This window comes from Raphanus sativus, chromosome 6 (genome assembly GCF_000801105.2).
Source record: "Raphanus sativus cultivar WK10039 chromosome 6, ASM80110v3, whole genome shotgun sequence".
Lineage (NCBI taxonomy): Eukaryota > Viridiplantae > Streptophyta > Magnoliopsida > Brassicales > Brassicaceae > Raphanus > Raphanus sativus.
Genome location: NC_079516.1, coordinates 35,642,449 through 35,669,513, shown reverse-complemented (window position 1 = coordinate 35,669,513; position 27,065 = coordinate 35,642,449). Strand labels below are relative to the sequence as shown.

General features: G+C 32.2%; 1 protein-coding gene and 1 long non-coding RNA gene across 3 annotated transcripts; one reads left to right on the top strand and one right to left on the bottom strand.

Moving 5' to 3' along the window:
* Window positions 1–10,898: 10,898 nt before the first annotated feature.
* On the bottom strand, window positions 10,899–13,894 carry LOC108812801 (probable methyltransferase PMT2). The gene is made up of 7 exons (XM_056989687.1): window positions 13,613–13,894; window positions 12,651–13,302; window positions 12,322–12,532; window positions 11,956–12,250; window positions 11,499–11,882; window positions 11,343–11,420; window positions 10,899–11,265 (listed from the first exon to the last, which is right to left on the bottom strand). The coding sequence occupies exons 2-7, from the start codon at window positions 13,290–13,292 to the stop codon at window positions 11,040–11,042; spliced, it is 1,836 nt and encodes a 611-aa protein (XP_056845667.1). The 5' UTR covers window positions 13,293–13,302; window positions 13,613–13,894; the 3' UTR covers window positions 10,899–11,039.
* An 8,380-nt stretch (window positions 13,895–22,274) lies between these two features.
* On the top strand, window positions 22,275–24,576 carry LOC108810741 (uncharacterized). Of its 2 annotated transcripts, XR_001943171.2 has the most exons (5): window positions 22,275–23,153; window positions 23,273–23,344; window positions 23,447–23,482; window positions 23,591–23,697; window positions 23,792–24,575. It is a non-coding gene; the product is annotated as an uncharacterized LOC108810741 (long non-coding RNA). The 2 variants fall into 2 exon arrangements; XR_008935103.1 differs by having other exon boundaries at window positions 23,273–23,482; window positions 23,792–24,576.
* The last annotated feature ends 2,489 nt before the right edge of the window (window positions 24,577–27,065 follow it).

Below are 27,065 nucleotides of genomic sequence, written 5' to 3'. Positions count from 1 at the left end.
TATTATCGAAAATGAAATATTTTTTATCGGCCATGTGTTATATAACTTGTTCATGCCTGGATATTTCGAAAACAATTCTGTATTTTAGATGATACAAGATTACTTAGTTTGTATGTGGGGTTGAATCACTTATGTGGAATAAATCATGATCCGTGGTTGGTTAATGACAAGTTGATAATTAGTTAAGTTTAGAAAAAAGGAAGTGTGTAGCATTTATATGGCAGGAGTCAAATTTACTCGAATTTCTTGTTGGTCCTATAAATGCCGAATACCAAAGTATAGAATTTCTCAGCGTTTTCTGCATTTAGTGAAAAATCAAATATATCGTTAATCATTCTTGTGTCTATAGTCAATTTATAGATCAATTGATTATTGAGGCAATTTGCTGAATATTCATAGTAGGTCCATTAATAAAGAATATAGCCATTGCACAGTATTGCTTATTGGATGGGACAATTATACACCCGTTTTTCCGTTTTGCTCCCTGGCCGCGCGTGACACATAAGATAGGTACATGCATTTTACGTATTCCATTCTATTTACCATTTTATTTAGTACAGTTTAACTGAAAATATTTAAATACAAGGTTTGATCATCGGAAACATGCACATTTCTCAAGAGAGAGCTTCAATATTATGGATTTCAATATTGTTGACATGCGAAGGTCACAACAAGGTCTCCTGTCATCGTCCAATATAAGCAATGTAGGAAAAAAGCGGGGCAGAAGAAAAATGTGTTTGGGTCGTTGTAGGTGATATATTCTATATACCGTTACATTATAGTCTAGTAGTACACATCATATCTATTGGTTGCCCCATATAGCCTAAACCCAAACCTTAAACCAAAATCCTAAACCTTAAACCGAAATCCATATACCCTAAACCCAAATCCTAAACTCTAAATATAAACCCTAAACCCTAAACCCAAACCATATACTCTAAACACAAACTCTAAACCCAAAATCTGTAACTCTAAACCCATACCATAATTTGTTCTATACAATTTACTAATATCATATAGTATAGGCAAAGACAAACAAACAAACACAAATCCATATAAACTAAACCCAAATCCTAAACCCTAAACTCAAACCCTAAACCCCAAACCCAAACCATATACCCTAAACCCAAACCCTAAACCCCAAACCCAAACCATATACCCTAAACCCAAACTCTAAACCCAAATCCTATAGCGTAAACTCTAAATCCAAATATCTATATACCCTAAACCCAAATTCTAAACCCTAAACCCAAACCCTAAACCCCAAACCCAAACCATATACCTTAAACCCAAACCCTAAACCCGAAACCAAACCATATACCCTAAACCCAAACCCTATAGCGTAAACTCTAAATCCAAATATCTATATACCCTAAACCCAAATTCTAAACCCTAAACCCAAACCCTAATCCCCAAACCCAAACCATATACCCTAAACCCAAACCCTAAACCTCAAACCCAAACCATATACGCTAAACCCAAACCCTAAACCCAAACCCTATAGCGTAAACTCTAAATCCAAATATTAGTAAAAATGAAAATGTATGGGACCCATAAGCATTAGTTATCTAAACTGCGATTCCGCTAACATCTCATGCTGAAAATTTGAGAATTCTACTTTTACAATTTCAATCCACCTTAAATTGAAGTAGTTATTTATACTATACTATAGATCGTAAATAAATAGTATAGACTGAAACGGCAACTAGTTCTAAGGTTGAGAGAAAGAGAGAGAGAGAGAGAGAGAGCAACTAGTTCTAAGGTTGGGTTTCATCTGTTAAGTAACTATACTATACAAGATTCCAACATAGTATGGAATACTCGATACAACACATGAACGTTGTTATACATAACTAACACATTATACTATACTATATAGATTAAATAGTATAGAGAACATGATACATAGAAACATCACAATGTAAATCGTTTATAGATTAAGAAAGAGTGACAATGATGCCTCGCCGCGACAAATGGGAAGGAGAGGAGGGGGTGGGGAGAGAGGTAGGAGAGCCGCGAAGGAGAGGAGGGGGAGGGAGAAGGAGTAGAAAACATTAAAAAAATGTTTCTATACTATGTTTATAAAATAGAATAGTAGAATGCAACATGTACTGTTTATCTTCTCTGATGGTTCTGCGTATTCTCCGTTTCGTAATCAACATGTATCGAAAAGTAAGAAAAGTGTAAAGCCAACCAAATATATGAAGAAAATTAATCAAATGATCAATTGTTTCATCTTATGATTAATCAGTTGTTGTTCAATCTCACCGGAGCTAGCTTGATTTCCTTTGATAGAAAATTGGGATCCTTTGTAAAGTTTGTTGTCAAATTAAAGGCATTTGTGATATTTGTGATGAGAAGAAAAAAAAATAAGAAGAAGAAGAAGCTCGTGTGCAAAGTGATAAAGGATGAGGACAATTTTGTATATATTGTAGAAAATATATGGTATATCATAGCATCTATATTATTAAAAGAGAAGTACCCATATAAATTACCCCTAAGTTTTCAAAGTTATTTACACTACTATGCCACTGAAAATTAAATAACTTACCTATTTTAATACTTGTCTTTTTCAGTTGAGTTAGTATGATGTCCTAATATAAATTAAATTGCCTATTTTAAAGTTTGTCTTTTTCAGTTGAGTTAATGTGATGTCTTAATATAAATTAAGTTACCTATTTTAATGTTTGTCTTTTTCAGTTGAGTTAATGTGTTGTCCAAATATAAAATTTAATTTTCCTTCTCTATTAAATCAATTTCGAAATTATTTATAGTTTTATTAGTTGCTGTCTTTTCAGTTTAATAAATACATTTCCTAATTCTAAATTTACCACATTTAATGATAATAAAAATCGCATATGGTAAAAAAATTATTGTGCCATCACTATTTTTTAATATTCGAACCAAACCAAATTTTTATGTTAATTTTAAGTTTTTGGCATAGATTATTCAAATTTATTTATATATATATATATATATATATTTTTCTTACACATACATCTAATCATAGATGTTAGATTTGTTTAAATGATCTCCAGTATCAGTGATACATTTTACGTTAAATGCAAAATTATTAAATTACTTAATTTAATATGATTACATTTACAAATATAACATTTAGTACACACAAAAATTAAAATTTAAAATTAAATACCGACTGAAATTATTTTCTTAACAAATTTATATTAATAAAAATTCCAAATATTTGGAATTCGAAAGCATTATGATCCACACCTATACTATTTTAATTATGATGAATTTATATAAGAATATTTTATTATAATTTTAATTTTTTTTTTATAACTGCAAAAAATTAGTTTTTGATCTAAATTTATGATCAAAGATTACAAATATATCATTTAATACAAACTGAAACTAAAAACATAAAATAAATACCCGTGCGGTCGCACGGATCAATATCTAGTATGTCTTATAATGGTTATATGGCTAATTTTTTTTCCAGTAATGATTATGTCCCCTAATTCCCCTTGATTATTTACTACACAATCAAACAGTAATATATCGATTTCCGGAAGTCTGGTAATATACTAATATAGAACATTAGCTGCTACATGACAGGGCAAGTAGAATTTATATGAAACTAATGTTGATTAGCTCAGTAGAATGGGATAGTTTTATAAATGGCACTACCAAGTACCAAGCAAAAGGTGATCAATAAATTCTAGTAAAACAAACATGGGTTGTATAACTAACATAGTTGAAAAGAAGTCTAAACGACGACTTCGACGTGTCCAATCTGTTGGACCTATAAGTTGTAAGTTCGTGGCCGACTAAAGGAAACGTTGCGAGTTCAAGAGATCTATATTGGGCCTTCAGTAGGTTAATCAGCACATAGGCCTAGTCAATAGACATTGTTACAGGAAAATTCAAACACTAGTCATCGTAACATGTTTTGATAAAAAGAAAAGTCATCGTAACATGCCTTTTCATCAAATTTTAAGCAAAAAAAAAAAAAAAACATGCCTTTTCATAGATGGTGGGTTCAACGTTCAGAGGTATGTTCTTCCGTAATTAATAACTATATCTTAATGCATGGGACCGCACAGATATTAGTTTTCAGTTTTAATTTTTATTTATTTATACTAAATAGTATATTTGTAATATTTGATCGTTTTATGTTGACTAAGCTAGAAATGAGTATTTGGGTACCCACTCGAATTCGGTTAAAATATATTCGGGTTTGAGATTTTTGATTTTAAAGATTCTAACTCTATTCGTATATCTATAAATTTTTGTTCCGGTTTGATTCGGATCTTTACGGGTTTGATACCCGTTTAAACTATTTTTAAATTTTCAAAATTTATATATCTTTAAATTTCTCAAAATCTAAAAATAAAAATAATATAACATGTAAATTTGAGTAATGTAAGCCAAAGTATCTAAATTAAAAATTAAAAATAGGTTTAACTTGAATATTTGGATGGAGAATAAATATATATTTTAAGTATTTTGGTGTTTTGATTATTGTTTATCTACTTAAGATGTTTACTTTTGACTACTTTTATATTTCAAATATTTAAAACAACTTTAAAATAGCTTATATCTTGGATATTAACTCTAAAAATAGCTAACATATTGAAGTATATAAATATGATTTAAATACATTCGAATATCCTAAATATTTCGTTCGGATCAGTTTGGTTATGGTTCCCTAGATACCAAAATAGTAAATCTATTTGGATATTACTTAGCTTCGGTTCAAATTTGGTAATATTTTTTTCGTTCAAATTTGTTAAATGAAAAATTGATATTATAATTTCCATGAATTATTTGTCAAATAAAAATATTTTTTTAATCTGACATTGATTTAATGGAGGAGTTAATGAAGTGTATTTAATTCAAATTCAATTTTGGAAAACACATTAATATAAGTGAAAAAGACAAAACATTAAAATATGAAATATTATTTATTTTGTATTTAATTCAAATTTAATTTTGAAAACACATTAATCTAAGTGGAAAAGACAAAACATTAAAATATGAAGTATTACTTAATTTTCAGTGGCATGGTAGTGTAAATAAGTGTGAAAATTAAAGGAGAATTTTAAATGGTATTTCTCTTTTAATGATATAGATTAACTACAAGGAGATGGCGAGAGCGAGAGCGACCGTGGAAGGGCGATTTTTTCCTCTTTCTTATGGCGATTCAGAATCGTCCAATGGGAATGGAGATAACATTCGGAGGAGAACTTTTCCTGCCGCCAAAGGATTTGTTCTTGAAATTTTCCAAAATCTTGTTAATAATATGGCCAGATCTTTAGATACTCACGAGATTTACCCTAAATCTTCAAAGAATATTGAAGTTTATCTAGAGTTCTTATATACGCCGCCTCTTAAACCTTTTTTCCTACCAAGCTCTGACTATCGTCCCCACACTTTGCGACTTGTTTTCCTCTTCCTAATGGACGGTGATCTATCGAAAGTTATGCAAGCAATGTCACTCGAGAAAGATGTTCCTATTGACATACCTGACGATGATGACTTCAGTGTATTGTGAGAAACGGAAGATCACTGATCAGACCTCTTCCCAATCCAGACTGCCAGAACATGGCTAGAATGCTGCGAACCATGCCCCGAATCTGGAAAGTGTATGAGAGGGACAGAGGGATAGCTCTCACGAGGGAAACCTTTCAGTTGATCTTCGAGCTTGAGACTGATATTCAGATGGTGATGAAGCAGGGGTTCTGGACTTTTGATGATTGGGGTATGGCCATGGATAGATGGGTTGAATTCCCGCCTCCAAACTTCCTTCAAAAAACGGAGGTATGGATCAGACTAAGCAAAATCCCAGTGAACTATTTCACGCTGAAAACGATCGACAGTGGCTGGGGTTATCGGTTTTGTCAAGGACATAGAGTATGATCCTGAGAAATCACAGCTACAAGAGTATGTCAGGGTCCTGGTGGTCATGGACCTAAATCTCCCAGTACGTGATAAGAAGTCTTTGAAGTTACCTAAAGGAGGAGGCACTGTTTGGATTGATGTGGAGTATGAGAGAATGAAGAAAAAGTGTTATTATTGTTTCAGGTTGACGCATGAGAAACAAATATGTCCCTTGTTAAGAAAACAGAGAGGCAAAGCGGTGGATGTTGGAAATCAAACCGAGTCAAACCCATCGGGTCCAGGTCCTAGAATGCATCACAAGAACCTATCGGCTACACTGATGGCCATGCTGGCTCCTCTGTACCCCCGGGTTTTGCTCCTCGATCTAACCTGGTGGCACCTGAGGTCTTTGAATAGATGCAACTCTACATGAACTGCACTGATCCGGGGGAGAGGAGAATAAGAGAGTTCAAGATGAAAACGGTTCTGGATGAGCTTTGAAAAGACCCAGTGGCTCAACGATTTGCACTACGCTTAGAAAGTGCTCCTAGAATATCAAACATTCTGAACAAAGATGTGGGGGAAATCTACAAGACTCCAAACGACGAGGAAGACAGAATACAAGAGTTTGTAGAAACCTCAACACCAAGTCCTCAGCAGTTTGATGAGGCAAGTGCTACTCGGAGGATGATTACAACGAAGAAGCAGTTGAGTGAGGCAGTAGTTAAGGAAAGCATTACAACCCCACTGACAATGCCCACCCCAACTCTGGATGTTGATAATAAATATGGCAAGCATCAAAACTTGCCAACGGGAACGATGGGAGCTTTCTTGATGGGACTAAACCCCACCACATCATCTTCTTCCAGTGCTCGTGCAAAGACGGCAGCTCGGAAACCATCTTCATGGAAGAGACAAGCTACATCGGCAGGCTCCAAAAAACGCAAAAAGCAAGGAGACGATACTAAGAGAAGTCATGAGGACAGCATAATGAAACGGAAAGAAAAAAAAATATATATAGAGCTTGGTACTGCTCAAATTACCCTATAGAGCTTGCTCTCTCAAATAAGAGGTTCAGCTGTAGTATTTAGAGATCGAATCACGAGGAGCTAGAGAACCAATTAAATCTAATCAACTAATCAATCCTAGGTGAAGTTGGTTTTAATGATGAAAATATAAATGACAATCCTAAAATGAACAAGGTAGTTGCTCTGACTAACAATATGATGGTTGTTTAAATGATAATGAAGAGTGCTAGACTTAGGGCTTTTATTCAGGAATGAAGAATACAATATCTATAAATGCCTAACAAGTTGCTTGCATGATACTAAAGAACTCAGCCGCTTAACACTCAGTGATGTCTCACTGGTTAAATAATCTAGATCTTTGATCACAACTGTCGTCTGTTGACCAGAAAAAGAGTCGATCGATATCCTTTAGTGATATCAAGTGATACACCTTTCGCAGCGCCGATCGATTCACCCGTCAGTATATCGATCGACTAGGTCTTAAGGAGGGCGGTTAGCTCTTCTCCAAGGAGACAACTAGTTCAAACAGATAATTCAAGATATCAAAGATCCTAGTGATCTATGCTCTAGTTAACTACTCTAGAACAAGCATAGGGTGCAATCTATTTGATGAATATCACAACTTAGCAATTATAGTTTGGAGCTAATCCCACAAACCTATTTAAACCCTAGATCTAACAAGTAGACTACTCAGACATAGTTAAGCAATTCATAATACAAGATAGGTAAAAAAATTGCAGTAGATAGAGAATAGAAAATAAATGGAGCTCAATCACAAATCTCTCAATGATCTCTCCAATCTCTCAAAACATATAAAAAACTTCTAGCTTTCTCTCACACTCTCTGCTTGCTTGCTTCTGCCTTCAAAAGCTTTTTTCAAGACTTGCCGTCAAAAACACTTAGCATGAATATTTAAGCATTTCCATTAGGTTAAAAACTCGTCAGGGGCAATCTCGTAATTTGGTGAAGTAGTCGGTTAAACCATTTCGTCCTCGATATCGGTCGACAACACTAGATGTGTATCGATCGATTATAATCTTCTAGTACGCGGATCTTCTCAGCTACATCGATCGACAACTCTGGATGAGTATCGATCGATTCTTATCACAATGTTGACTTCCGACTTGGTCTTGAATGGTCAACTCTAGTGTATTATCTCTTGTACTCCAAAATGCTCCAAAAGCATCACTTTATCATGAAACGCTCCTGAACCTGAAAACATACCTAACAGGCTAGAAAACACATTAGTTATATAATAAAATACTATAACATTGTAGAAAATGAGTGAAATCCATGGTATATCACCTATTCAACGTGGTCAAAGTTTTGGTCAAATGAAAAACTGACATTTTGTACACTTCCCAAGCAGTGTACATAATGTAGACTGTCGATGAAGTCTACTTTGAAAAGTCAAAAAATCGGTCAAATGAAAAAACTAATCTCTTTTCGTAGACCTCTTATTAAGTCTACCTACTTTTTTGTTTTTGTTATCAAAGATAAAAACGTAGATTTCCAGGGAAGTCTACCTTACAAAAAAAGTTTTTCTCGTCAATTGTAAAACTAACTCGTGTGTTGACTTGTAGACTGTTTTGTAAGTCTACATATACTGGTAGACATACAAAACAATCTACTATCGCGACACAGATCTGAAAAAATGACGAAAACTATGAAAACACTTACCTTTTTCCGGTGTAAAGCTTGTTTCCACTCTTTTTCACCGTCCAATCTCCAAATATGAGCAAAAGGAAGCAACTGTGACTACTCACAACAGTACATTCGAAAATATGAAATTATGGTTATGAAACTAAAAGTTATGGGAGTTTTTTAGATAGAAATGACGAGGAAATGAGAGGAAATGAAAGTTTTTTTTTGTTTAGAATCACAAAAGGTGGTTGAAAATTGAATTCTTGAGGTTTAATGAGCTCAAAAATGGTTGTTAATGGTGGTTGAAAAATTGATGATAATGACATTGTTGTAAATAAGAAGAAATGTTTAGGGTGTAATAGGTTTTTTATCATTTTCGAAATAAATTAAAAATAAATTAATAATGGCAATTTTGTAAATAATTAAAAAAATAAGGAGAAATTGAAATTTTCAAGAGTGAATAGTATTGACAAAAAGAATAGGTTGATTTTGGGGTTGAATTGAATTTGTATGTTAGTTCTGAAAGAAGCCCAACATATTAAGTTGGAGATACGCCGAAAAGCCCAGAATATATGCACACATACTGAAAGTATGCAGATGAGTGAGGCATAGAAGTATATAGCATTAAGTAAAATTCAGGTGTTTTTTTTTACAAAAATGTTTATTTACAATATTGTTTCTATAATTCTTTTTAAATTACATATATAGTTAAGGGTATCAGGATTTTTGGAAGTATTCATGATCTGATCGTTTCGTTTGAATAGTCAATTATCTGTTCAGATTTGATATGTAGCCTTTCAGATATTTTGTGTTCTAGATATCCCGAAAATTTTAGATTTTTGACTAGATATTCGGTTGATATGTAAAAAAATAATAAATTAAATTAAAAATAAATAAAAATTACAAAGTTATATAAGATAAAAATAATTTATCAAAAAATAAATATATTACTTTTTAAATTCTAAGAAATAATTTAATAAATTTAGTAAATAAAAAATACTATAAAAACTTATATACAATATTAGTATTTGTGATTTGCCATTTACTTCATTTCTTACCGAAGATTACATATTAGTATTTTGTAGAATTACTGATATTCCAGTTTCTCGGTTTGAATCGAAACAGAAGAATTGAATCACAGATATTCTGTCTAGCCCTATATACAGTTGGTATAATGACTAAAAATATGTAATATCTTTAGTTTTAAACAGATACTAGATTCTGACCCGCCCTTAAAAAGGCGGGTATTTTTTCTGTTGTTTTTTCAATATAAAAGATTGATAATACTTCGTTTTAATTATATAAACTGTGACATGATCAAATTTCAATTATGCGGGTTTGTTATAGTGTGTATAGTATGACGAAATTTAAAATGCGTCACAGCCGTTTTATGTTTGTAAATAAGTTAAACAATAGTTTTATCCAGTATTTTGAAATCTGACCCGGACCCGCGGTTGAACCGGAAAACCCGATGACCCAAAATAAATTCAGGTTGGGTTTTGTAAAAAAACCCAAAATTTAAAAACCCGCTCAAACCCACTAAAACCCAAAACCCGGTACCAGTTGAACCATCGGTTGAACCAATAGATAATTTTTTTAGTTGTATATCAAATGAAAATAAAAATATAAAAAGTTAAGTTATGTATTCTAAATGTTTATTAAACATAAAATATATACATATCCAAACTATTATTTTATGTTTTAAAGATATTTAGAAAGTAGTAACTTTAGTTTTATATATTTTTATTTTTTTATTTTATTAGCTAATATATTATTATATAATAAAATTAATTCATTTATTAATTTGCGGTTCACCCGCGGCTTACCTGCAGTCGACTCAATGACCCAGTAACCCGGTAAATTGTCCGGTTCAGTGTTTGGTCAGTTTTCAAAACATTGTTATCCGAAATTTTTATTTGGGCTATTATATAATTTTAAAGATTTATAATTTATATAAAATATTGCTAAACATATAAACTGGCCAATAATATTTTTGATTAAGTCTGATCCAGTGTAGTTACAAAATTTCAATCTCTAATATCAACTTATTAAAATTATTGCACACTTTAATTTGTGGTATTGATATTAAAAAGTTTATGGAATTTGAATTTGATTATATAAAAACAGAACTCATTTAATTAGTTAGTAAGTCCAATTGAAATGTTGAAATAGACCCATAAAATCAAAAGACACTAATGCCATTAATGATTTTTTTTGTTTGTTCATGTCATTAAGAATATTTTTGGAAAACTTTAAAACATTCATTAAGAATATAAGTTAGGAATGATTCTGATTTAATGGTATTGATTGATATCTCTGTTGAAAAAAAACCCAGATTTTTTTCTTTCATGTCAAAAACCAAAAAAAAGAGGAGCGGGTTAATTACCTGGTAAACTATTACATTAAATAAATAGGGATACTTGAAGAAGTGTAACAAATACGAGAGTCTAGCTCTCTCACATTCCCTAAGGACGAATAAAGCTTCCTATCATTTGATCAAAATGTCCAGGTCACACTGACACTTCAGTGAGCCGAGGTGGAGTTGGTGACCCAATACTGCTTCACCGCAATCAAAACCTTCTCATTAACTAAAGGACCATCCTCATGATCAACCAGCTTCGAATCCCATCTCATCCCAGAGATGATTCTCTTCACCTTTATCAATGTGTCAACATCATCTCTGATTATAACCGCTCCTTCTGGTCGGAGAATCCTATCCATCTCCAGAAGAATGTCATCCGCATTGCACCTAAGAAGATTCATTAGCAGGCTCAAAACCTCACACAATCAACATGTGTTTGAATAAAAAAAAACAGAAACACTTACTTGTTCTTGTACAGACTGAATAGATGATTCGCATGGATTAAGTCATATGTTCTTGGATATGTAGAGAAAGCCTCACACCTGAAAGAAACAAAGTCTCTCAAACCAGAACACAAAGAGCTTTGAGATGTTGTAAGAAGATGAGTTTCTTTTACATACCAGTCGTGGTAAATTCCAATGAGTCCTCGTTCATACACAACTCCAAGTCTATTCTTTTCAGCAATCGTTGGGACAACATTCATAACCCAAAGCTTTGTAGATTCAAGAGCAGCAGCAAACCCACCAAACCCTGCGTTCATGTCCATGATGTTACGGTACCTTCCAGTATCAAGTAAACTGTTGATTCTCTTGTAAGCTTTCACATGTTTTTTCCACTGTCTGTTATCGTCTTCATATGCATCAACCGTGACACCAGAGATGGAACCACTAGAGATCCTAGGCGGCACTGCATTGAGTCTATCTGGAAACACCTGAAGTTCTCCTCCAGCCACTGAGCTACTAGTCTCCGGATAAGGTGTAATACATGCTTCCATTTTCTTGTACCTAAGAGAAGATGGATGGGTTAGAAGAACCAAAGCTACAACCTTATGGTGTCGTTTTAACTAATGCTACATACCAGACATCATCAGTATCATCAGTTTTGCAGAAGTTGGCTCTAGGGTCATCTTGTCTTGAACGGCATGCCTCATCATTAACTCTCTTCTGCCAGATAGCGATCTCGCCGTGTTCATACTTCTTCTCCCAACAGAGAAGCTTAGCAACCTCTTCAATCCTTCTTTGTTCCTCTTGAAGCTCCTCCTTGGGACGTTGCCATGCCTTGTAGTTGATCTTCCAGTTGATCGGAGGACCAGATAGAATCCAGTACCCACCCGGTCTAAGCACACGGTCAACTTCCATCAAGTACATTCCATCTGCTCAAACACCAAAAAACAACATTAAGTAAGTGAATCATTTGTTAAAGAAACTAGAAACTTGTCTTTACCATTTGCTCCCCATGGAATCAAACAACGAGAGCAGTGTGCCATGTCGAAAGCCCGAGTTGGGTATGGTAACTTTATGGTGCCAAGAACACCAATCACAGCGGGAACACCTCTCTCTAAAGCAAACTGAACCTGAGCCTCGTGTGAATCTCTTGGTGCAAAGGACATTGCTCGCACGTTTCTGCTCCATAAGTATGCTCCCCAACTTGCAACCTACCAAAACATTTCAGTGTTCACCGTTAAACTCCACGCCTTATATAGAGGATTATTGTTTATACGGGCGTCTAGACCGATATTTAGAACACTAGCTAATAAAGAAGACACATATTACCCCACAACCAGTGTCCAAAGCAGTCCTAACAGTTCCATTCTCCATAGGTATCACAGAAGCAAGCTGATCAATATACTTATCAGCCCCCTGAGGGAACTGAGTCCCACCACCAGGGAACCTAAAAACATCACCTTCATACTGAATCCAATTCTGAATAGCTTTCTCAACAGTCAAGGCCTTATACGGAGCATTAGCATAAGGCACGTAATCTCTACTCTTGGGCCAAGAGAAAGGTGTCACATATCCTTTAGGTGCAGGCACAAGGCAACGGAGCTTCTCATTCTCCGGAACGCAATGCCTTTCCCGGTAGATCATACTATCTCTAGGGAAAGTCATCGCACGCCTCTGATCTTGGCATGGAGTGTAATCAGTGTAACGAGCATCACAGGGCTCGAAGGCTTTGACCTTTGAGGATTCAACGATGCTGGATTCTCCTGCGTGGTGAGTCTCGAAGTTTAGGTTTGGGACTATGTTGCAGTCAGCTCCTCCACTGTTTGTCATCTGGAGAGCGATGCTGTCTCCTTTGCCGAAACCGCTTCGTTGCCATGCTCCGAGGATGTAGAAGAAGCAACATAGGCTGAAGACGATGATCTGAACAGAGCTTCTGGTTTTGCCATCGGCGGAAGTAGACTTCAACGCCATGATTATTAATCTAATTAAACATTAAAAAACAAAAGTGAGGAAAAAAAGTTGGAAGCTTTGAGAGATAAGAATCAAGACAATTATACTTAAACTAGATTAAGACAAATGTTCGGTGCTGTCTTCAGGAAGAAGCAAAAGATCAATCCTTTTTATAACGTTGTTAAACAAAGGATCCGTAAGGTTAACGATAACATGTAACCAAACACACTAGGAGAATTATTACGATGGATTGAGCAACAACATAAACAGAAGTAACCCCGATCTGACAAAAAAACAACAAGTAGAAGTAGATTTGTCGGAATGAATGTATAAGAACGTACATATATAGAATGAATCTGGGAGATCCTCTGTTACAATTGGTTAATCAGAAGCGATAGTTGCAGAGATTGGTGTGGGTGGGAATGATGGTGATTGATGAAGATAAGGGTAGGAGGTGACTGGATGAAACGGGTAAGATACCTTGTGAAAAACCCTAGTTTTTGAGAATCATTGTCATCATCTAGCTAATGGGAATATGGGATGTATGTAAAAAGAGAAGAGAGAGAGAGAGAGAGAGAGAGAGACAAACTGTGTAAATCAAATCGACGTTTGATATTTTTTTTTGTATTTTTCTTCACAAAATACAGGAAAGATCAAATTTAGATAGATTTGTTAAATTTTTATTGGCCAAATGGAGAGAGATTACTTTGAGTGTTTTACTTCACACAAGTTAGTGCAGGCATATAATTAGGTGGAAGATATAAACAAAATGAAACAATTAATCATTAATAATGATTAATGAATGCCAAAAAACTTTTGGTTAAAATAAAGTTGTAAATTTCAAAAAAGAAGATTTGTCTAGAGTTAGTTAAGTCAGAACACCCCAAATTACGGGATTGTAACTGAAATATTATAAAATAAGTTAAATATAGTTGTCGCATGAAAAAGTTATGAACATCTAACGGGCAACACAAATTTTATTTAATTTTTTTTTGAACATTAATTTTGTTTAATCTTAGTTTCTAGTATTTATTGTATTTTTTTGAATATCTATCTATTAAATAAAAATATTATATAGAGCCAATTTTATGTGTTATTTACAAATTAGGATATTAAATACTTAAATGTTTAGATATCAAATGAAGTGAATATCGTTAATCAATTTCTAACTTGGATACTAGTTTATTTGTAATCAATAAAAGTAAATTCTATATTGTATGAAAGTTGAGGCAATAAGCTATTGAGAACGTCCACATAAGATTTAAAATGATTATTCGTATGTATTATAACACATCATTATATTAGTTTATTATTTATAGAAAACGACCAATTTGTATTATGACACATCATTATATTTATAGAAAATTATTATTCTGTATATAATTTAAACTAACAAAATAAATATTAACTGCCACAGTAAAATGGAAAATCAAAAATAAAAAGATTATTCACATAAGATTTTAAAACAACCAATCATGATACATCATTATTATTTATAGAAAATATTATTATTTTCCAAAATTATATTCAAACGAAATTAATATTAGTTTATTAATATTAATTTCGTTATTAATAAAATATGACAAATTGTTATGTTAGTTTACTATTTTTTTAAATGTTAATATTCCAAAAATCGTTTATTTCAAAATAAAATATAAATCAATATCAAATAAGGTAAATTTACAAAAATATAAATACTTTGTATAATTTAACATAATGTATAATATTTTTTTAAAAAATAACAAAATAACTAAAATAATAATTAATTTAAAAATGCAAGACATTCAAACAATTATAGCTATATAAGTCTAAATTTAAACTCATGATTTTCAAGTTTAGATTATGTACTATTAAATTATTCAAAAATATATATACTATATATAATTTGATATTATAAATCATTGAGAAGGTTCATATATTATTTTAAAGCACCAAATATCTCAAAACCTTTTTTAAATTTGCTATTTCTAAAAAGATTAATATTTTGAAAATTGTTTATTTCAGAATAAAATATAAATAAATATCAATTAGTTAAAACTTCATGTCTTTTTTTTTGTAACACATTAAAACTTCATGTCTATACTATATAAAAGATGAAGTTATAACTCAGTGATAACAACACATATCTAAGACCATCAACGAAAATATGACAATTTTTTAGTTTATTATAGTTAAAATGTCAGTATTACCAAAAAATCTTTTATTTCAAAATAAAACATAAATTATTATCAATAAAAATATAAATAATAAATATAAGTTAACATTGAGGGTATAAGCCATTGAAATCGTCCACATAAGATTTTAAACGACCAATGAAATATGACAAAATCAGATTTTTAGTTTAATATTTTAAAAATGTCAACATTACCAAAAAAAATAAAAACGAAATTAATATTATTTATATAACTTAAACTAACAAAATAAATATCAATATTTGACAACTTACTTAAATAAATGGTAATTGTTATAGAAAAATGGAAAATCAAAATAGTTATAGTAACAAAAATTACTTTTCTTAGATATAATAAATCTAAAATACTTATACCAAACTAAAATAGAAATTAATGTTAAAATAGTCAAAGTAGGAAAATAGATTACTTTACTATTTTTTAAAATGTTACTATCTCCAATATATAAATGAAAAGAAATCAATATTATATATATAACTTGAATTAATAACCGGATCAAAATATGACAAATCATCATTTTGATTTACTATTTTCAAAAATCAATATTTCCAAAAAAAAAGTTGTCTATATTGGGTTGGTCGATACCATGAGTTAGTTAAACCCGTACTCAAAAATGTTTTATTATTTTCAACGTGTTCAACAAAATTAACATTTTGAGTTTTCTCTTGTGACATAGGCAATTGAATGAAAATTGCTGAAAATAAATTATAGTCAATACTTTCAATAATATAAAACTAATACATTGCAGTGAAGACTTTTAGTAATGTAAAACTAAATGATAAAAATCAAAAACTAAGCTAAAAGTAATATTAAAGGTTTCAACAAAATTTCAAATTAGTTAACTTCAATGGCATGTTGTCAATTTATATATATGTATATGATCTCTTTAAATAGATTGATCTTATTATAATTCAAGCAAGAGAGAAACGAAACAAAGAAATAATGTGTGTCTAGATAAAAAAAATTGAAGCGGTTAATAGATTTGCTCCTATTTTGGTAAAAGAAACATCAAATACAAGTGAAAGATAATGGCTTTGTTACACCGAGATAATATAATAAATCACAATATTTATTACTATATTTGAGCTTAACAACAAACAAGCTGAAGGGAAAGCTGTCAGGAGAAGCCTATAAGTAGTTAAACCTCGATTCAGTGTATCAATTAAAGGCAATGGATGTGAGAACAGATAAGTGGTGAATCTTGATGCTTTTTGAGAAATTATAAGATCAGTTGATCTTGGACTGGATCCATTGCACCAAGGGGTGGATTTAGCAAATTTCACAATATGGGTAGACTTAATAAAATAACAAAATATAACCAAATGTGTATGGAAGTAAGATTATAAGCCATTTAAGATCCTTGCAATGCAACCAATGGAAAAAACATTTTTCTCATGGCACTTGCTCCAGCTAGGACTTGCCTAGATTTACCCATGTTGCACCGGCTTTGAGGTTAGGAAGACGATTGACTTTAATGTCCGGAGGATGAGTGTTGGAATTATACAAATCAAGGTTTAAAGTATGCACATGGATATTAGGGAATGATTGTTGAAACGACGAATGATAGCCTAAATATCAAACTCCTTGTGAAGCTCCCACATATGTTGTACCCTATTTTTGGTTGATTCAACAAAATTTCAACTCGTCTTTAATTTGTATTTATTTTTATGTTTGCTTTAACAGATTTATTGTTGTAATAGTTTGTCCTCTCAGATATGACTGCAAAAGAAAGATCACTGAGCAGCTGAGATCACATAGGCAATAGGCATCAACTATATACAGTCATGAGTTGCTGTCTTCGGTGTGACATCAACATAACATGATCCTTTCTGGGTCTGTAGAATCATTTTGAGAGCTTTTATTTACTTTTGGTTCAGAAACAACATTAGGCACAACATCACTTTACTTCACAATCACTTCATGTGTTCCTTTCTGGGTCTGTAGAATCATTTTGAGAGCTTTTATTTATTTTTGGTTCAGAAACAACATCACTTTCACTTCATCACTTCATATGTTAGAATTTGTAGTATTAAAGCTTCTTTGTCTGTTTTATGTTCATATATCATTTTAGACCTGGGCATCTGGGTCTTCGGATCGGGTTCGGGTTGGTTCTTCTCGGATCCGGGTCTTTCGGGTCCTAGAGATTGGACCCTAATAGGTACTTATAAAAAATGGGTCGGTTCCGGGTCGGTTCTTGTCGGGTCCAGGTCGGTTCAGGTCCCCTTTTATCCTACCCGTTAATACCCTATTTTTTCTGGTTCTTTATAGTATCGGGTCGGGTCCATGTTCGGGTAAATGTCACATTCTCGGGTCGGTTCCTGATATTCCGGGTCGGGTCTACATATTTTCCTGTCTAAAATATGTGTTTCGGGTCTATTTGTACCCATGAACCTGCAATTTACCCGAACATCAAACCTGCAATTTTAAAAACTTGCAATTTCGAAAACCTGCAATAAAAAGAAGAAGAAAGATGAAGCACAAACATCTTCTAAAACAAACATTTTGTCATGAGAAAACCACGACAAAAACAAACAACAAGTCAAACTTGTAAAAGTCTAGTCAAAGTCGAACAACATAATAAATACATAATAACTTAATAAGAGAAAGGCACAGCAAGAAAAACATAAGCAGTTCCCGATCAAGACAAAGTCGAACAAAAAACATGTCGAACTTGAACAAAAGATATTAACAAACTCGAACAGAAAAAATAGGACACGAACAACAAACAACAAGTCAACAATACCAAACTCGAACAAGAAACACATCAAAGATCAAGTCAAACTCGAATTTAAACATGTAATTATACACAATTACACATCAAGTCAAAATCGATTTGAATAATCACAGAGAAAAAACTCCGAAAATGTTTAGGGATTAGGGTTACCCGAGATCGATTTCTAGATGCCTATGATGGAGAAGAATACACTGGATTCTCTGATTCCAGTTTGTTATGTGCTTGATTTTCGGATTTATGGTTTATAAACCCAGTTTCCTTTTCTCCGTCTTCTTCTTCTGGGAATGGAAATGACATAAAATCAAAGGAAAAGGGTAGAAGACTCGTTACGTCTAATATTTTTCGGTTCCAAAAATACTGATCGGGTCTAGGGTCGGTTCTAGACCCGAACCTGCTTATCCACGGGTCCTCCATCATTAGACTCAATAGGGTAAAATTTTCGGTTCCGGACCCGAACCTGTATTTTCGGGTCAGTTCCGGGTCGGATCATCTGGTCCTGGTAAAATGCCCAGGCCTATATCATTTAGTGGCAAGTGGAATTAAAAGATAAGCTTTTTTTGATAAAATTATAAAGAGAAAATAAGGAGCTAAGCAAAAGAAAAGAAATAAGATCGAGGGAATAGCAGATAGAGATCAAGCATCTTTATTGAGGATGATAGATCTCTGCAAGGATCTAGAGAGTCGGGGAGGACTGCTTCGCCGGAGCCCTACCTAGCAGATGGTTGACGAGGCTGATTGTTGCTTACAGGTATGAACGCCGATACTCTTATGTTTGATCGCTACATGCAATGAGACCAACTGGTTATCCTTATATACTAAAGCGCAAGTCGCCTAACGAATCAAATTTTGACATGTGGAAAAGCTTTGCAAATTAAAAAAAAAAAATCAGTTATAAACAAAATAATGGTTTGGAAAAGAGAAAAAAAAGAACCGTCGTTTCCTTTTTCTGAACCGTAACCCACACAACCCACGATCTTCCTCCTTCCTCCACAAACTTTTTCCCTATTCCTATATATTTCCAGAATTTGGTAGACGAATCTCGGTGAAACTCTCAACTGATCGAAGGTTGATTAGGAAAAGGTTAATCTCCTTCAATCTTAATGCCTAATTAATTTCACTCTCTTTCGAACTCTTTCCCATATTTGGACGACAAGTTCAGAAACAAACTCAAGCTAGGATGTCCTAGCTGCTGCTTCCGTCCAAGAAGCACGAGTGTAAGGGTTTCATTAAATGGTCTTCTCAGCGGAATTTTTAAGAGTTTTGATAATGGAGACTCGACGAGGCAACAATAAGCAGGAACCAACACGTCTATTAATCTCTTGGGTGACAGAAATTTTGTCTCTTTTTAGTTAAGATTTGCAGGGGAGAACTGATGCGTTAAAGCAACGAGTTCAACAAGGAGAATCCATGGATTCACTTCTAACTGTAATTTCTTCAATCCTTAAACACTAAATTGTTTTGTTCTAACTGTTTAATTTATAATTTCAGGAAGTGTTTATTGTTGTGAGAGAAGCTTCCAAGAGAGTTCTTGGACTCCGACCTTTCAAAGTGCAATTCATAGGTAAAGACAGTTTTGTGTACATTTACATAATTACTTAGTCAATTTTGTTGGATATCTGCTATGAGACAAGGCATGAAGTAAAACCAGAAACGCTTCAAACTAATAATTGTATCCGGTACACTAATTAAAATCAATGTAATTATTTAGAACTAATCTAATTTAATTTTATGTGTTGTGGTTAATCATTTATAACTATATGATTTGTTTATGTACAAACATCTATTTATTCATTCAGAGTTATTTTATACATGTAAGTTTAATTATATATAAGAGAAACTTTATCTTTTTTTGCAAGCAAAAACATACCCGTACGTAGTACGGGATCAATACTAGTCTTGATATAAAACACGGACTAGTCAGGGAAGAAAGGAAAATCAAATTAGAAAAAGAAACATAGACTAATTACATATCTAAACAACGGTTCATAATTAATGCTTAACTGCTAGATGAAAATGATTTGACGTCACTAATCTAGTTCAGCAGAGATCAAACAACAAATTTCCAAGTTAAATTCTACACATGAATAAAACAACTCATATTCTATGTATAAAAAGTTAAAAACTATACATATGATGTATGCATGCCTCGACCTATATACCTTTTAGCCATTCAAACAACAATTGAAGTTTTTAATATCTAAAAATGTAAGATGGATAAAAAACACAAATTTAAACCAACATAATCTCAACTTGATCAGGTCGAATTCCGTTGAATGGGTCCGGGAGTTCCCCCAAACACTTCAGTGAGTGATCGTCATTGAAAATGTATCCCAATGAAGTGTTCAGAGGATCTCTAGGAGGCATCCAACCAAAAATATTGATTCTTGTTTTATTTATAAACATGTGCATTGCATTGCATTTTTTTTTTTTTTTTGCTAAATTTGCATTGTATTTTTTTCATGTAGATATGGGTAGCAATATGAGTGCAAGAGATTGATATAATTAAGGTTTAGAAGATGGCAGTAGTTACATTTCAATATATAGTTAAAGGCTATGGGTATAAATTGCAACCTTCAATGAGAAAGAGATGAAGTGACAAATAATAGATGATGGCCAAGAAAAGCATTTTGAATATAGACGCAAATTGGGGTTAAAGGAAAGAGTAAAGCGAATAAGAATTTTGAAGAAAAGTCCTTACGGCTTTTCACAAGATAGAAATGATGCATACACGTTGAGATTCTGTTTTATACATTACATGCTTATAATGCCTATACTGGTTTTGCTTGTCCTCACTCTCCTAACTCTTCAATATTTATTTATTATATAATAAATTTGAGGAAGAACTTTTTTTTTGGAGAAGAACTTACTGATATGAAAAAGAAAATAAAACACTGATAGGTTGATATCAATTCATACAACAGATCCATGATGTCTTGCGCTGGTTAAAAATGGATGAAAAACCAAGATCAATTATTATTTAGGGAAATTGGAAACATGAAAAAAAAACTTAATTCATCCAGTAACTATTTTTCCTAACATTCATATACATGCCATTACATTTATATAATAATACTATATTGGCTTTCCTTTTCACCGGCGCAACCTGCAAAGAAACAAAAATTTAATTAATAGTTATCGATCGTGAAACATAAAATGTGGCTTTTTATTACTTACACTCACTCACAAAATAAGTTTCATTGCTAATATTTGAAAAAGTGAATAGAATCCTCTAAAATAGATCTTAGAGATGAAGACATTACGGACTACGTTCCCGGAAAAAATTGTGGAGGAGGAGACCGGTCTAAAAGCCTTTATCGGTGGCAGAAATAAAAGGTTTCTCAGATTCCAAAACAACAGTAGCGAGAACACTGGAACATGTTACGTATCTGAATTTACAAGAAATCGTTGTTGTATTTGGGAGAAAATGAACAATTTTTGTTACTGTATTCTATTCTATTATATGCATATAGAATTGAAACGTAAACAATGTATATTTTTTTCATATTTTGTCATGCATTATATTATGTTATTAAATTATTTTATCATGTTCCATTCCATTTGATGGTTAATAAAAAGTGCTATATTTTGTTTAGAAATATAGTTTGTATTTTTTTTTAAATTCTAACTATCTTTACATGTTTTACTGCTGCGAACAAACATTCGATGGAGAATATTTGTTCAGAGCATCAGTTTGACTGTTTGAGGAAGGGTGGCGATAAATAAAAGAAGGAGAAAAGACATATCAGTGGAAGAGTCCATGCAGAGAATACTTCTGTCGTTTCAAATTATTTCAAACAAATGGAGGGACAACATAAAAGTATTCCGTCAATTATCTAACGAAGCCCATATTTCGACTGGATTCATCTTTCACTTAATCAAAATTTTCGCACGTTCTTTATTTGTATGGTTCGAATATATGATTATTGGTCCATCATCAAAATTCTTATTGGAAAATGAAAATCAAAATGAAGAATAGAAGAGCCTCTGCACAGATATATAAATAAGGCATGCAGTTAGTGTTATTTATCAGGGACAGAGTTAGGAAAAGAGAGTCAAATGTCCCCATGAGTTTCCCTTTAACGCTTCATTGTTAATATACTCAAAATCCACATTTATTTTCTTCCATTTTTGGTTGGTTTTGAATGTAAGTTGTAACACTGAAGTGTTTGGGGGGACTCATGGTGCCATTCTGGCGTTGAAGTGTTAATTAACTGTTGCACAGTTTCTTAATTTCTTAAAGTATTATATTACCAATTAGTTCTCATACTTTTTTGAAATGTCTTCATGGATTTTATATTTTGAATGGTATGGACCGTATGGTATAACCCTATGTGCATGTATATTAGAAATTGCCAAAAATACCATTTTCATAGTACCACTTTTCATGTTTACACTAACCACTATTTTTAATGAAGGGTTTAGATTTTTAATGAAGGATTTAGATTTGAAGGTTTAGGATTTATGGTTTAGATTTGATGTTTTAGAGTTTAAGCTATATAGTTTAGAGTTTAGAGTTGAGGATTTAGGGTTTATAGTTTAGATTTTAGGGTTTAGGGTTTAAGATATTGAATTTAGGGTATATAGTTTAGGGTTTAGAGTTGAAGATTTTGGGTTTAGGGTTTAGAATTGGAGGTTTAGGATTTAGAATTTGAGATTAAAATTTTGAAAAGCATATAACAAAGATATGGTTGGGAGCATCGCAAAATTTGATATCTGGACTGGTGAGTCCTTAGTTTTATCTTGTTTTGAGGCATATATGAGCTGAAGATCACTAGCTGTTTCTCTTCCACACTGCTTTGTTGCATCCGTCAGATATTTAGGGTTTGAGATCAAATTCTAAATCATAGTTCTCATTTTGAGCATTTTCATTCCTTTTACTATCTCTGTCTCCTCCTAATCAATTTGGCATTTAACCTTTTTTTAAAGGACGGGAAACTGGACACGCTGGAATACAAGCAGGTACGTTTATCTTTTATGTTCCATACACGCTTGAAAATCAAATCATAATCATGGTTCCTTAACTGAACCACCCAGGAATTGGTAACTCAATGCTTTTTCTGTTTATGTTCTTGTTGCAGGATGTCGCAAATGTTCGCATGCTACATTTGTATAACTATCTTGGAGGCAAAAGCACAAAACTGTCTGACATGGTAGGGCTTCTCTTAAATAGATTTTTATCCCTTTTGCGTTAATGTGATATATTCTTTTTTTTATTTAACTTTTGGATGCAACTTCAACTTCATGTGAACCAGAAAGCTCGTAACTTGCTTTCAGATGTTGAAACCAAGGTGGTCTTTTCTTATTTGAGTAGTCACATCAGCTTGAAATTACTATACTTACTCGGGAAAACTTCTTCTCTTGCTGATTTACAATATGTCGTGTCCAATCTTTTGCAGGGGTTGAAAAACTTTGCTTGAAGGCAAATCTCACAGAGGGAGCAACAACGGTGGAAAATAATTGGTATAACTAAGGCCAATGACAAGTCGAGGCCATTGTTATCAAGGTTTGATGAGTTTTCAAAGCAACCTTGTGCTGTATCTATCGCTCTTGTGTGTTTTTTGATATATAAAGGCGTGACAAAAGAAATGTGAATGCAGGGTTGCTTCAGCTAGGTGTTGATGTGGAAGTATATAACAACAAACAACAAACTCTTACTTATACAAAATGGTCTTGTGAGCAGGAGAAAACTTTCTTTTATGCGTTGGCTTGGTATTACTTGGGTCTTATGATGTTTTGGTTTGCACTTTGGAGGTACTTCCTTGAACTTGGAGTTTGCTTATTGACATGGGCATTTGCTGTGTCCACTTTTGGACTTTGAACCAATTAAAATAAATGATCTGGGGGAGTTATGATTTATATACGTAGACATTTGATGAGATTACGGTTCAAGGTAAACATATTGGAGTGGACACTGAGACGTTTTGGGACACTATAAGGGAAAGACGTGGAGCAAATTATCTTTATACGCAAGAAATATCACATGAGACAAGTTTGATCGTATGTTCGGATATGCTGGGAGACCTTCTGGATCAAGAGAGCTTCCAAGTAGTATGGGAGAAGCGTCAGAAGCCTAAACGGACCAACTTCATGCAACTCGCAAAGTATATGTTTCAAATTTTTAATCAGTACTCAAATATCTTTGTAGTTAACACTTTGTGATGTTTAGAACTAATTTATTCTTAAATTGTATGTTTATATGAATGGTGAAAAGAATACAAATTTGTGGCATGGACTCTTTATCGACGGCTACATAATGAACCATCTTGCATTTTCGGTTCACCGATTCAAAGACTGGTTCAGTGACATCAATTTCATCAAACAGCATCATGAAGAAAATAGACTTAAACCAATATTCTGAAACCTGATCCGGATAGATATATAATCTGGTTTGAGTTTCAAGAAAAGGTCTTTATTTAAAAGTTGGTTACCTATCGAATCAACATATGATCTGATATGTAATCCAATTTAACTTAAATTGTTATATTTAGAGTATTCTAATATATATATTTATGAATGCTTTCATTTTGCAAAAAAAAAAATTAGCTATACAAATTTTTAGCAAACAAAAAATTTCATATAATTTTAAACAATGTTTTTAAACCTGATCCGGACACCGAATCGAAAAACTTTCCGGGTCATCAGGTTATTGGATCGACTACGGGTAAACCACGGGTTAATAAATAAATTAATTAAATATATAATTATTTATTAGCTATTAAAAATATAAGAAATTTTCCACATTACTTAAAACATATAGAAAATATTTAAATTGTTTTTTTCATTTTAAATTCACATATAAAATATTTTTAAATAAGTTAGAATATTTAATATTTTTCTGTAAAAATTTAGGAGTCGGGACATATAATTAAACATAGCAAGTCTTAAATTTCATAGGTTTTAGATGTATAAAGTCAATAATAAAAGTAATTTTTAAATCAAGATAAACCAAAAATAAACATCAAAATACATTAATAACAACTTTCATTTAAAAAATTTGGTTCTTTGTAACATCATTCGCTATATACATTTCAAGTGGCATAATTAAAGGTTCATTAAAATCAAATATCACAATAAAATAGTTTAGTTGGTTTTATATATGATTTTGCAAAATTGTACAAGATCAATGAATTTGATTCAGGATAAAACATTATTTATGTAGAAACATGTAAAATCAGGAAACAAGATAAAAACATGTGGTTCACAAAAGAATGAAAAAACAAAGTTCATATGATAAAATTTAGATCTTAGAAGGTTAAAAACAAATGCTATTTACAATAAAAAAATAAGATTTTTTTTTAAAAAACTGAAGAAAATATAGAGTATATGCAACAGCAAGAAAAACAATATTTCATGAGAAATTTTCAAATTTAGAAAGGAAAAGATCTAAGTTCTTATTTGGAATACAAACATATTTAATAAAATAAATAAAAGTCTAAGAAAAAAATAATAAAAAATAATAAAAATTACTCAGTAGTTCACCAGTAGCCAGGTTTAAGGGGTTTTAATGGATTCTATGAAATTTTAAATTAATTGATATTTTATTAAAATCCAAATCAGAGTACTTAATGGGTCATCGGGGTTTGTCGATCTGACCGCGGGTTTGGGTCGGGCAGAAAAACACATATTGTAAGTGTAATATATCAATATTTGAAAGGATGCATACTATAAGAAAATTTTATTTTAGAATCAACGATTCATATATATCTATTATAATTTGGGTTTATAGAAAATATAACTTTTTGTTGTTTATTTAATTTACATTTGTTGTTATCATATTATTAGAATCTTTTTGATGTTTTGTTTTTGGTTTATTTTAAATTTAAAGGTCCATTTCATTATTTACTTTAGACATTTAAATATTTTTTAAATTTATTTTTTAAAATTTTTTATTATAAATCTTATTTTTAATTTGTTACAATTTGAATATATATGTATAATTAGATTTTAAAATGACCTAAACTGTGATTGATGGTTCGTCGATTCAATAACCCAAAAAGATCTAATTTAGTGTTTGAATCGGGTTTAAAAACATTGAACCAATGACAGGTGTGTTATCAAAGGTTTGTTTTACTTCTTCTCCTCTCGAGAATTTACTAAAGAAACTAGTGGTATTCCGGCGCTACGCGCTGGGTTCGTGTGTTTTATTTTTATTGAATTTTAAATTAAGTTTATGGTTTTAGTCAATAAAATATTTTCAAATATATGAAGATGCAAATATGTTGAAAAGAATGAAATTTTTCTGATATATTTGATAGTTGTTAGCGAGCGTAATATATCACTTTGTTTTAAAATTGGTTAGGTGAAAGAAGAATCTCATAAATAGTTTTCACTGATCGATTCAATAAATCATCCTAATTACGTGAAAGAATCTAACTACCTATATAGTTTTTATTTGAAATATTTAATTTTATCCAAATTACCAGATATTTAATATGAAAACTAAAATAATCTATTTTTTTATCTGAATTATCCAAAATTAACCAAACATCAGAACCAAACCGGAACCGAACTGGAACAAATATAATCAGTTTACAAAAAAAAACAAAAAATAATCAGAATAATTAGTTAGATAATTGAACAGTTTCTATATTTCTATAAACTGAATGTCTACTTATATTGTGCGGCTGGTGCTGTTGTGGAAGTTGTGTACATGTGATTGAGGAAGAGTGTGTGGGGTAAGGAAGTTACATGTGGCCAAGCTATGGGATGTTGTAGCATGGAAGTCTGTGAGTGTCAGTGACCAATTGTTGTTGTTTATTTGTGTTTGTAATATTTGACTCTCGGACGTGGAAACATTATGTGTGTTGTCTTCCGTTCATGGTATTCCAGACCTGTTATTATTGATGATATAATTTCTCCAGATACAGCCTA

What these genes read in the sequence shown, in the direction of transcription:
- LOC108812801 (XM_056989687.1), bottom strand. Translation starts at nt 13,292, where the DNA reads ATGGCGTTGAAGTCTACTTCCGCCGATGGCAAAACCAGAAGCTCTGTT. An exon ending in ATTGGAATTTACCACGACTG is followed by an intron (nt 11,421 to 11,498) that starts GTATGTAAAAGA and finishes TGTTTCTTTCAG; the next exon opens with GTGTGAGGCTTTCTCTACAT. An exon ending in TTCAGTCTGTACAAGAACAA is followed by an intron (nt 11,266 to 11,342) that starts GTAAGTGTTTCT and finishes GAATCTTCTTAG; the next exon opens with GTGCAATGCGGATGACATTC.